The 11,692-nt window shown below is 40.1% G+C and overlaps 2 protein-coding genes across 2 annotated transcripts; one reads left to right on the top strand and one right to left on the bottom strand.

Annotated features, from left to right (window-relative positions):
• Window positions 1–1,136: 1,136 nt before the first annotated feature.
• LOC114361252 (uncharacterized) lies at window positions 1,137–3,232 on the bottom strand. The gene is made up of 4 exons (XM_028316248.1): window positions 3,071–3,232; window positions 2,585–2,720; window positions 2,137–2,273; window positions 1,137–1,868 (listed from the first exon to the last, which is right to left on the bottom strand). The coding sequence occupies exons 1-4, from the start codon at window positions 3,173–3,175 to the stop codon at window positions 1,704–1,706; spliced, it is 543 nt and encodes a 180-aa protein (XP_028172049.1). The 5' UTR covers window positions 3,176–3,232; the 3' UTR covers window positions 1,137–1,703.
• Window positions 3,233–4,201: 969 nt separating this feature from the next.
• Window positions 4,202–11,187, top strand: LOC114361251 (alpha-1,2-mannosyltransferase ALG9-like; the record flags this gene model as incomplete). Its single annotated transcript, XM_028316247.1, has 6 exons — window positions 4,202–4,363; window positions 4,900–5,086; window positions 6,063–6,262; window positions 8,165–8,442; window positions 9,273–9,427; window positions 11,003–11,187. Coding segments are annotated over exons 2-6 (946 nt in total), but the record flags the coding sequence as incomplete, so codon positions are not given.
• Between the last annotated feature and the right edge of the window lie 505 nt (window positions 11,188–11,692).

The raw sequence follows: 11,692 nt of genomic DNA, 5'->3' as shown, positions 1-11,692 counted from the left end.
GGAAGTTTCCACACCCTGCAAAATTCCGTTTTCCCTCCTCCATTCGCTCATTCAAAATTTATGACATTTCATATTTTAACGTTCAATCAAAAAATGTGTTTTTTGACTGGAGATGAACAGTTTAGCCAGGTTTGAAATAGAGGGGACAACAGGGGGACAAGGAATTTAGTTGACCCGAACTGTTCATCTTTATTTAACTCTTCTTTCCATTGTTTCTTGATAAACTGATTCCGATAAAATTGATTTTAATAAAATCAAATTAAGAAAATAATCAAAGACACATTAAATTCCAGCCTATCTTACCAGGGGCGGACTTAGGTCGCCGTGCCAGCGAAATTTGTTCAACTATTTCGTAACCGTTGTCTCCTGACTGGTTGGATGGACCGATGAACGAGTTAGTGAATCCGACACCCGTTGACTTCAACAAGCCCAATCTCGATATGCCGTCTAGCTATAGCGAAAAATCGTTTCGTTAGCAACCGGCCTTAGGGACTCTGCCACAGCCCACAGATATGGACCATATCTGTGGCCTCTACTGTGTACCTAGCGTGGGCTTCCTTCCTCGGGCTCGGATTTTTTTTATCCACAACGAGGAAGCTCTTGGCCTGTATCTCTGATAGGAATAAAAGACAATTAACATTTAAATACGTTACTTTAATAAAAATAAATACACGCAACATTTTTACCTACTAGTACATAGGTACCTAAATATCAACGAAGTAAAAATAATTTTATCTACTTACACAGAATTGGTATTAAATAGACGATTGGAAACTATATTTCTATAATTTTTACTTTTAGATCTTAAAATATGCTTTGAATATTAACTATATTTTATTAAGATGAGAGAAAGGCAAATTGTTTCCATCTCCTGTGGTATCTACAAAAATATAAATTATACCTTCACATACTAAGTACATAATAATATGTGTAAATTATGATTTCTAACAAATCAAATCATACATAGATTGTTATTATGAATCAGGCAAACTAATCTCAGTAAATAGTGATATGTGGTGTTTATAATTCAAATATTTTAGTTCAACAAAAAAATATATGAATTTTTAAAACAAGTTATAATTATTCTCATTGTGTAACGTAATCTATGATTTAGAGCTTACTTACTACCAATCATGATTTAAAACATCAATGTCTACCTCTCACAGGCTAAAAGTATACATATTCAAGATACAAAACATATCTATAATATTTATTGCATGATCCTAAGTTGCACCCTAAGTAAGGCTAGCACAATTTAGCTAACATTCACTTTAACAAGCATATTAATATTATTACATTACAATCATTCTATTTAATGCAAGTACTACTTCTATACATATAAAATCTATACAGGTAGGTACTTGATTGAGGAATTATTTACTTTTGTTGATCAATAAAAAGTTTTATATTAAAACTAATCTACAGTTTTTTTTCAAATTTTCACAATCTACTTTGCTTGTAAGGTGCCAGAGCATTATATTGTAAAAATATCAGTATTAAGTTGATTAGTTGCTGTATATTTATTCAGCATCTAAACGTGACTAGAGGTGTCATAATCATTACACTCTAACCACTATCACACAAAGTGTACACTTGCCATTAAGCTGGTTTTTCACAGAAGCTGACAAAACGGTCTCTTCCATTCATCTATCGTGAATCTAAACTGATAACAAACTTATAATATGAGTTATTATGTTGCTAGTCTATTTCCTCCTCCGTGTCCGTACTACCGTCCAGCCGGGTTCAACGTCTTCATCCATTGGTTCAGGTTCGTTATTTTGGTGGGAAGACGAAGCTACTTCTCCATTTGTTTGGTCATCATCTTCTCCACTGCTACTAGTTGTGTCGTCATCTGGATTCCCATGGTACTGAAAGTGGTAATATGCATATTATTGTTAATGTTAAAGTTGTATGTTATTGTTCTAAAATGATTGGATATTAGATATAAATGTTAGATTTTTTGAAAAACATTTTTTAAATATTTTGTATTATTTCATCATCAACCTTTGGAATTCCACCGGGCCTAGCTAAAGTGGCCGGCCACTGTCTTAGAGAATACCCCTCTGAGAAGCTCTTTAGTCTGTAGGTACTTAAATTACATTAACGTATAAAATAATGCATGTAGTAACAACTTACTTGAGGAGGTACCGATTCATGTATCGGCTGACTGAGCCACTTCTGGCACTTGGGCATAGCTTCGATTCTAGCTCTCAGCTCATCGTGCTGGCCCTCCTTCAGCAAACTCAGGAACATAAGGAGCACTGATGCTATTTCTGTAAATTACAGTCAGGGTTAAGCATACAGATTTTTAATTAAATAAACTATAAATCAAATCAATTTAATTAAATCATTTATTTATGCAAGTAAGCTCCCAAAAAGCACTTTCTTCTTCTTGTCCTGTCGACAACAAACCTACACAGCGTCAGCCCAAAACTCCACCACAAGAATGGTGCAAAAGAGCACTTTTATACGTCCCAACCCTACCACTGCTCCAGGACAGTAATATGGGCCAGTGTTGAGAAGAAGCAGCACTAGAAACTCAGTCACTATTTTTAAAAACAAAGTTATTGCAAAATCAACAAACCTTTTGGCGAGTTATCATGGCATACGGTATCAAATTCTTCGTCCATAAGATCCTCAATAACTTCTGTTAGTTCTGGGATGTCTACTACATTCTCCACACAAAACCTTGCTATGTAAACTGACATCAGCTGGGCAGTCTGGAAGTTAAAACGTTATTCTTAGTATTTTTGGAATCTCTATAATATTTGGGTTAAATTATACCTCAATAGTACCAATACCTCAACTAGGTTACTAAGTTTTAAGCACTGTATTTAGTTAAAAGACCTTAAGTACCTACACTTAGTAAGCAAATAAATAATATGAATATGATTAGGAAGCTACAAAATAAAATAGCACAAGTTAGTGTCTGATTTTTGAGTAAGGGTAAGCTTATTGAAATTTATTTGTAACGAAATTGTATGTTATGTTTTTTGAAATTATAACTTATTTTTTGCTAATTTAAACGAATTAATAAATCATTTACATATATTTACATTATTTTACATACTTTTTCCCCGCCTGGTGCGCCCATGCCATGTTCAACCGCAAGTTGTAAGGCTGTCCAGTTATTTAACACCAAATCGACTATAGGTTTGAAATCGTCGTACAACATATTTTCACTTAAACTTGTTTAAATACAATACAGAAAATCGTATTTTCGTAAACAAAACCCAAAATCACACGCTCATTTCTGGGGTAACCTCTCAAAATTGAAATTGACTTGACTGACTTTCTTTTTTTTTGTTTGATTAATCAATGTGTTTTTTTTATTTAAGGGTCCATTCCATTGATGCGACTTTTACCTGAGGTTTTTTGTGGAAACAACTATCTTCGTAAACAGTCAACATAATGTCATATTGACAGCTGAAGCAGTGTTGCCAGAAGGTTACTTTTGTAACCTTTTAGGTTACTTTTGAACTGCTGTGGTTACTTTTAGGTTACACTAATGAAAAGGTTACTTTTAGGTGATTTTTCAGAAATTGTAGAACTAACTTTACAGGTTATTCAGTAAAAAATATTAATAGTGACAATTTAAAAATTATGTCATAAAGTGCATTTAAACTTGAATTTGATTTATTATTTGTTAAAAAAAATGAGTTTTAGCGAATGTTTTTCGATAATAAAACGCAAATCCATGAAACGTTTTTATACGACTGGTCACTTTTCGAATTTAGATGATCAATTGTATTCATTTTCCATCCATGAACAACCTTACACAATCAGAATAAATGTTATTAAAAGTTTTTTTCTAAAACTGATAGTTTAGCTGGAAAAAAATATTTTCCATCCCAATAGTACGCCGGCTGCGCTTGATTCGGATATAGTGACGTCACGCGGCCCTGCGTACGTTGACTTTTAGCGGCAAAAACGGCCTATGTTTATTACTTAATATCTTCGTAAGTAATGGTCCGATTTGGATAATTCAAAAAGATATATCTTTCTTATGTCTTAAAGATTAACGTAGATACTAGTTTTATTGAATTTTCTACAACAGTACTGATCCTCATTGCACCACTTTACTTTAACCGTAATTATAACCAAAACCCGTGTTTTTTGTAGTTTGACAGGCGTTTGATGTTTGTTTAAGTTGAAGTAAGATAGTGTATCCCAGCCATACCTTTTTGATTTTACAGAGAATACCTCGTGACCAGTGCACCGTCAGATCTTCGTAGCATAGGATACCCGGGTGGGGCATTGGCTTTAGTTTTGTTGCTCACTGTCCGGCTCTTGTCAGCACAATACGGCCACATATCGGATTGTGACGAGACCTACAACTACTGGGAACCTCTGCATTACTTAGGTTTGTTTCTACTTTTAAGAAAATTTCTATTATTTCCTACTATTTCTACTTGAGGTCAAGATTTGCTGTTGGGCAAGATATTTTAACCTTTATAAATATAAATATAATATATGTGTAGATGTAAATACATCTACACATATATTTCTAAAATAGGAATGATTTGATTGTTTGTATTTAATTTAATAGGCTCCAAAACTACTGGACAGGACCGATTTGAAAAATTAGAATCCTATTTATCCCTGTACAGGCGGGAGGCAGTGGTTGTAAGGGACCGCTCTCGTGCCCGGGATATGCGGTCAGGAAGGGAACTAACTCCCTAGTGAGCCTAGAGTCCCTATTCCCTAAGACACTAAGTCCCTAGAGCCCTAGCCCTGCCTAACAATAGATACTTAGACAAAATAAGGGCGTACAATCCCTGATGAACATAGGCAGTACGAAGTAGTATTATAAATACTTCAATGAATTTTAGCAATGATAACTTTACTCGAATTTCCCTTCAACATGTTTAAATTCGCCTGTTACTATTACTGTTACAGTGTACGGCAATGGTCTTCAAACATGGGAGTACAGTCCGGCATACGCGATCCGATCGTACATGCCCCTCTGGCTGTTTGCGGTCCCAGGCAAGATACTCTCCACAATGATGACTCCGGTCGCAGTGTTCTACGCATTGAGACACATCCTGGCTATTCTGACCGCTTGTGCCGAACTTATGTTTTATAAGTAAGTTGAAATTTGTTTATGTAGAAAGTTCATTGATGTTTTATTGAATTTCTACTATTATTATTTAAAGAATATAAGTATATTTTAACTCTATTTAGTTTCAAAACAGTCTAAAAGTCACTGTACCAAGGTTGCAAGGCGAGTTGTAAGTTTTTAATGACCTGCAAAATAATGACCGATTTTGGCGTTAGAATAGCAATTCCTTCTTATACTTATGGCCTGTGTTCTCTTTTACGATTGTTTATGTATTTCTTGTGTTCCCTTCGATTCGACATGTCACTGAAGATATAGAAACAAATAGAAACCAGCCTACCTAAACAAGTGGCACTTTTTCATCGCCCCGAAAATCTAATTCCTTCACGGAGCTAAGTAACTCTGTACAAAAAAAAACGCCCGAGCGAAGACCTTTTGAAATTTCAACTCGCAAGTTTTGCCACTTATCTATGAGTCGCCTACTGTTGTGTGTGTAATTGACTTCGAACTTGTATCTTAAGCTCCCGAACTTTTATAAGTAATAAACGGGACTATTCGCACCTCTCGTTCCCACCGCTGCAACTCCTGTGTAGCCAGGATCTACAGCTTGACCCCAATAAAAACCCAACCAGTGAAGGTCAATATTGGTTTATGGTAAAAAAGAATCTACAGCTTGACCGCCAATAAAAACTCAACCAGTGAAGTAAAAAAAATGAAAATGAAATATTTTATTCAGCGACAAAAATCAAAAATATTTAACAAAAGTAAAGAGAGTAGGTAATGTGCGTGTCACCGAAACGGTATCCACTCAGCATCATGTCGAGGTGTCGTAAGGGACACCACGACGCTGGTCTTCCGTGAATACTCGGAGGGCAAGAGGCACTACTATAACACAGCAATACTACTCCGGTTGCAGTACAAGTAACACAGTTATCACTAAAAAAACACACCGATTTCTTTACAGACTTACTTAAAAAGAATTTGTGTCTTATTTATCACTCAGAGCCATATGCCACGAGTTCGGCGTCCACGTAGGCCGGCTATGGCTCTTCTTTACCCTCCCAGCGGCGGGCGCGTGGGCGGCGGGTGCGGCCATGCTGCCTTCAGCATGGAGCCTGGCGTTGGGCGGCGCCGCGCTGGCTTGCTGGTGGCGCCGCCGGTACCCACCGGCCGTGGCTTTGACCGCGGCCTCCGTGATCATAAGTGAGTACACTGCGTTCTTTGGTCACGTCTCTAGAAACGAGAACTCGATGGAGAGACCGGTCCGGTACTTCAAGGCCAGGTTGAAGGCAAGAGAGCACGCGGTCGATCGCTTTAGCGATCATGAGTGAGTACACTGCTGCCTCATAAAGAGGCTCAAGGTCACCCGAAGGGCGATAGAGCGGGCTATGCTCGGAGTTTCCCTGCGTGATCCAATCAGAAATGAGGAGATCCGTAGGAGAACCAAAGTAACCGATATAGCTTGCAGAATTGCTAAAATCAAGTGGCAGTGGGCGGGGCACATAGCTCGTAGAGACGACGGCAGTTGGGGCAGAAAGGTTCTCGAGTGGCGACCACGGGCTGGATGACGTAGCGTGGACAGGCCTCCTACTAGGTGGACCGACGATCTAGTACAGGTCGCGGGAAGAGCCTGGATGCGGGCAGCGCAGGACCGTTCATTGTGGAAAGCCTTGGGGGAGGCCTTTGTCCAGCGGTGGACGTCATTTGGCTGAAACGAACAAATACTGCTGGGGCGCGCACTAGGCCCCGCTCTTCTTCACCCTCCTCCGTGATCATAAGTGAGTACACTGGGTTCTTTGGTCACGCCTCTAGAAATGAGAATTCGATGGAGAGACCGGTACTTCAGGGCCAGGTTGAAGGCAAGAGAGCATCGATCGCCAACCCGCTGGATAGACGCCATCACAAAGGCCACTGAGTCCACCATGGTCCAGTGTGCTCGCGACGCCTCTAACCGTCAGAAATGGAAGCACATCGCCAGGATACCCTCGGGGATGACATTACCCCACTATGTACCTCGTCAGCGCAACCACGACCACTCTGACAAAAGTCTGATGCCTTTTACGGTACACTTCTATAACTTCTACGCAAATCTGAGACACTTGAAGATAAATTGTGGCATTTCATAACAAAGGGGGTGCTAGTGTGCATGTGAAATCGCCGCTATACAATCTGGGGGCACGGCAGTGTCCCCACCAAGTCGAGCAAAAAAGCGGCACGGCCGTACCATCCTTTTCTCGAAGCAATTCAGGCCATTTTCGACCGCCTGTAACTTCGTTGTGGATAAAACTAGAAGGCTGAATTTTCATTAGTTATGCAGGCATTGTAAAGACACGGTATATTTCAAATTTCATTCAATTTGAACCAGTAGTTTAAGAATTATAACGGGTTAAAGTTTCTTAATTTTGTCACTCACTGACTGACTGACTGACTGACTGACTGACTCACTCACCGATCATCAAAATTCTAAGGCACTTCTAGCAGACCTAGAAGCTTCAAATTTGGAATATAAGTAGTGTTTGGTGTATGAATCAAGGAAAAACTAAAATATTTGGGGGCACGGTAGTGCAACCGCCAAGCCGAGTAAAATTTTTCAATTTCGGTCCAGTTTTCTAGATACATAACTGCTGTCTACAAAATACAAAAAAGAAATGAGATCCCACTAAAAACAATACTTGTCAAAAAAAACAAGACTCGCAACTCAGTTGTTCTACGGTAAAAAGTTGTGAGATCCATGTAATACCAAGTCTAGGCCAGGAAATCTTTAACGTTTTACATAAATTATTGACTTGGCCATCGCACTAAATAATTTAATTTACACGTGTTTTCATGCGATGGCCAAGTCAATATATTTATGTAAAACGTTAAAGATTTCCTGGCCTGGACTTGGTATTACATGGATCTCACAACTTTTTACCGTAGAACAACTGAGTTGCGAGACTTGGTTTTTTTGACAAGTATTGTTTTTAATGGGATATTTATTTACACCTTATTCTTCTGGAGGATAGTTGTTATTAACAAAATTACCTCATATAACAAACTGACAAATTATTAACATTCCTTCTCTAAAATACGAGTTTATTAATTTTAAATTACTTAATTTTCCAGGCTGGCCCTTCACAGCGCTTCTCGGCGTGCCCATAGCAATAGACATGCTCTTCATAAAGCGGCAATACGTGGAGTTCTTCAAGTGGTCAGCCATTTCCCTCGTCGTCATCCTGACTCCCACCGTCATCATCGATTCATGGCATTATGGCCGACTGGTGGTGGCGCCATGGAATATTGTGGCGTACAACATCTTCACTGATCATGGACCGGATTTGTATGGTGTGGAACCATGGACTTATTACTTCGTCAATGGGTTCTTGAACTTCAATGTTGTTTGGGTGAGTGGTCGTATACTGTTTAGAATTTAGATGATGTAAATATTGTAAATAAGACTGATAAGATGTGCAGTGCCGACGCAACGCACTGTCGAACCTTGTGTGTCATCACACTTACCAGTGTGCGACTTCGTACGAGTGAAAATTGTTTGAATAACTTATCCCGTTTTTGCAACATTTTTTATTGATGCTCCACTCTTAGCGGGTCGTAGTGATTTTAATAGGTGATGCTTATAGCCTTCGAAAAATGGGCCAAATGAATGGATAGATGAGTTTCCAACACAAAATTAATTTGTCGTTTCGAATCTTAGTTCTCGTGCATTTGCATCAAAAACAAACTGTAATCGCACGGTTAGTCTAGGCGCAGTCCACCGAGTTTTCGTTGGCCGATAGTTGGGTCGGGATGTTAATCAGTATGGAGAACTATGAAAGTGGGCATTACACCGATTTGATATCGGCCGATTCTTCATACAAATTAGAATCGGGCCCAACTATCAGCCAACTAAAAGTTGGTGGTCTGCGCCTAGGCTTATTGACTAGACTGCCTCAGTGCCTCGCTAATGAGAACCACACAAAACCCGCATGGTTCCCGCGTGTCTGAACCAGGTCTAAGGCTGGTTTTAGAGTCGCGCTGACCGCACGCTGACCGTCGGCGCTGACAGATCTGACAGGGAACGTTCCTGAGTGACGCTGATCGCTCGGCGCCGACAGTTCACACATTTCGGCTGTCAGCGCTTACGGTCAGCGTCCGTCAGCGTGACTCTAAAACCAGCCTTAGGGTCTTGCTACACTGGTGGCTCACTAAATATAGGTTTATTTATACTGTTCTCCAGGTGCTAGCCCTATCCAGTCCGCTGCTACTCCTGGCTTGCACCGCGATGTACCACCGTTCTATGCGAGCGCACTTCTGCTCGCCCTACTGGCTCGACCTCATGCCGCTCGCGCTGTGGCTGGCCGTCTTCATGCCGCAGCCACACAAGGAGGAGAGGTGGGTCATCATCATCATCATCATCATCATCATCATCATCACTTCTGCTCGCCCTACTGGCTCGACCTCATGCCGCTCGCGCTGTGGCTGGCCGTCTTCATGCCGCAGCCACACAAGGAGGAGAGGTGGGTCATCATCATCATCATCATCATCATCATCATCACTTCTGCTCGCCCTACTGGCTCGACCTCATGCCGCTCGCGCTGTGGCTGGCCGTCTTCATGCCGCAGCCACACAAGGAGGAGAGGTGCGTCATCATCATCATCATCATCATCATCAGGTCATTTACTCTTCCCTGCACGAGCACGATCAAATAGAAAATTAGGCCTGCCCTCTTAACGCTGGTCAAATGGGAAATCATCATCAATACCTGTAATAATCATCATCATCATCACACTCGCTGGCAGTCTTCATGATGCAACTGCATTAGGAACAGAGGTCATCACAAAATCACCAGCCGAGCTGGTAACGAAAACTTCCCGTAGCAGTACACCTAGTAACAATACACTTAGGCTGAGTTGCGCCTCTTATTTTAACTTTGATCGAAAAATCTGTCACTCCATACAAAAAGCACCGGTTATCGTTATAGTTACCGTTAAAGTTCGGTGGTGCAACTCAGCCTTAAATAGACAAAAGAAGAACAAATCATAGTAAATGTCCCTTGAAAGTTAATAATATCTTAAACAATAGCGGAGTTCCTCAGGGTAACATTCTGGAGCCTTGGAGTTCCTCAGGGTAGCATTTTGAGGCCTCTGCTGTTTAAAGATCGGGGAAGATAACATTATGCAATCAGTTCCAGTCCCTATCAATTTGAAAGAAAGAAAGAAAGAAAAAACATTTATTTGGTACCTGTTCGAGCACCTTCGGCTGCCCTCGGCTGCTCTCGGCCCAGAGGCGCGGCGATCGGCCGCTCACTTCACCTCACGCCACCGCAGACACCGCGCGCGCTCCCTTGCTTGTAATTGCCAAACTGTGTTTAACGTAGTCTCAATAAACCTGTAATACAGTCCACTACGTTCTTCATTTCATCAATTCCCGGTCGAGGCCCCTACATTTTGGTCCTTTACTCGCCGCGAAAAGATCCAGCAACTACAGACTACGTGGGACGGTTCGTGGACTTTGGCCCCTACGTGGACAGCGCCGTGTCATCGCCTACTGGAACTTATAATTTGCATTATAAAAGAGTCATATAATTTTCCATTAATTTACATTACAATAGTAATTTCTTGTCTTGTCTATGTCCGGATAAAAGGCTTCGTTATTTTATTATTAACTAGCTTTCCGCCCGCGGCTTCGCCCGCGTGGAATTTTGTCTGTCACAGAAAAACTTTATCGCGCGCGTCCCTGTTTCAAAAACCGGGATAAAAACTATTCTATGTTCTTTCCCGGGACTCAAACTATCTCTATGCCAAATTTCATCAAAATCGGTTGCGAGGTTTAAGCGGGAAAGCGTAACAGACAGACAGACAGAGTTACTTTCGCATTTATAATATTAGTTGGGATAGTAAATTCTTCATACTTTTTATAAAATATTTTTTCCACAATGATCCTTATTGATTACGTAACACGTTTCAGATTCCTGTACCCAGCATACAGTCTAATCGTCCTGGCCGGCGCCATAGCGTTCGACTGCTTACAAAAGATGACCTTCGCGGTAGGGACGGAGTTATTCCACTGGCGGAAGGAGCGAGAGAGACGGCACTACCTGGCTTATACCGGCCAGATCATGATCATCTGTATTATTTGGACTGGGACTTTGGGTAAGTAGAAAGGCGTTATTTACTAGTTTTGAATCTTACTACATTGTCTTAAGGTCCAATAATATTAACTTACTTCTGGAAATTGAAACTGATGTCAAACTACAAAGCAGTTAATTCAAACGTAATTTATTATTTTCAAAGCAGTAAATTTAAACTTTAACTTTAAAAGCAATCTTTCTTTCTTACACAAAAGATTAGAAAGAAAGATTGCTTTTAAAGTTAAAGTTTAAATTTTTGAAATAGTACTTCTTATCATTTATTTTGCCTATTTGTGTAAATCACATGTTATCATTCTATTTTTTTATTTATTTTATTTTTAGTTTGTTTCTAATATAAAATACTTACCTTAAATAGATTAACACAACCACGCAGTATCGATTAGCCGGTGGTGGAGGCCTGGTGTGCTGTAGCACAGGGTATCCTAGTACGGACACCAGTCTCTACGAAATACTTATTTTTGTTCCTTGTTGTTATAATTACCCGTTACAAATTGTGACTTTATGTT

The sequence above is a fragment of the Ostrinia furnacalis genome, unplaced genomic scaffold (genome assembly GCF_004193835.3).
Source record: "Ostrinia furnacalis isolate ACB-3 unplaced genomic scaffold, ASM419383v2 OfSCF5485, whole genome shotgun sequence".
Taxonomy (NCBI): Eukaryota; Metazoa; Arthropoda; class Insecta; order Lepidoptera; family Crambidae; genus Ostrinia; species Ostrinia furnacalis.
This window is presented reverse-complemented; position numbering and strand designations above follow the sequence as displayed.

Bases quoted from the DNA above. Each gene is read 5' to 3' on its own strand.
- LOC114361252 (XM_028316248.1), bottom strand. From the start codon at position 3,175: ATGTTGTACGACGATTTCAAACCTATAGTCGATTTGGTGTTAAATAAC. The intron at 2,274-2,584 runs GTTTGTTGATTT...TGTAATTTACAG, and splicing joins CCATGATAACTCGCCAAAAG to AAATAGCATCAGTGCTCCTT. The intron at 1,869-2,136 runs GTAAGTTGTTAC...TACCACTTTCAG, and splicing joins ATGAATCGGTACCTCCTCAA to TACCATGGGAATCCAGATGA.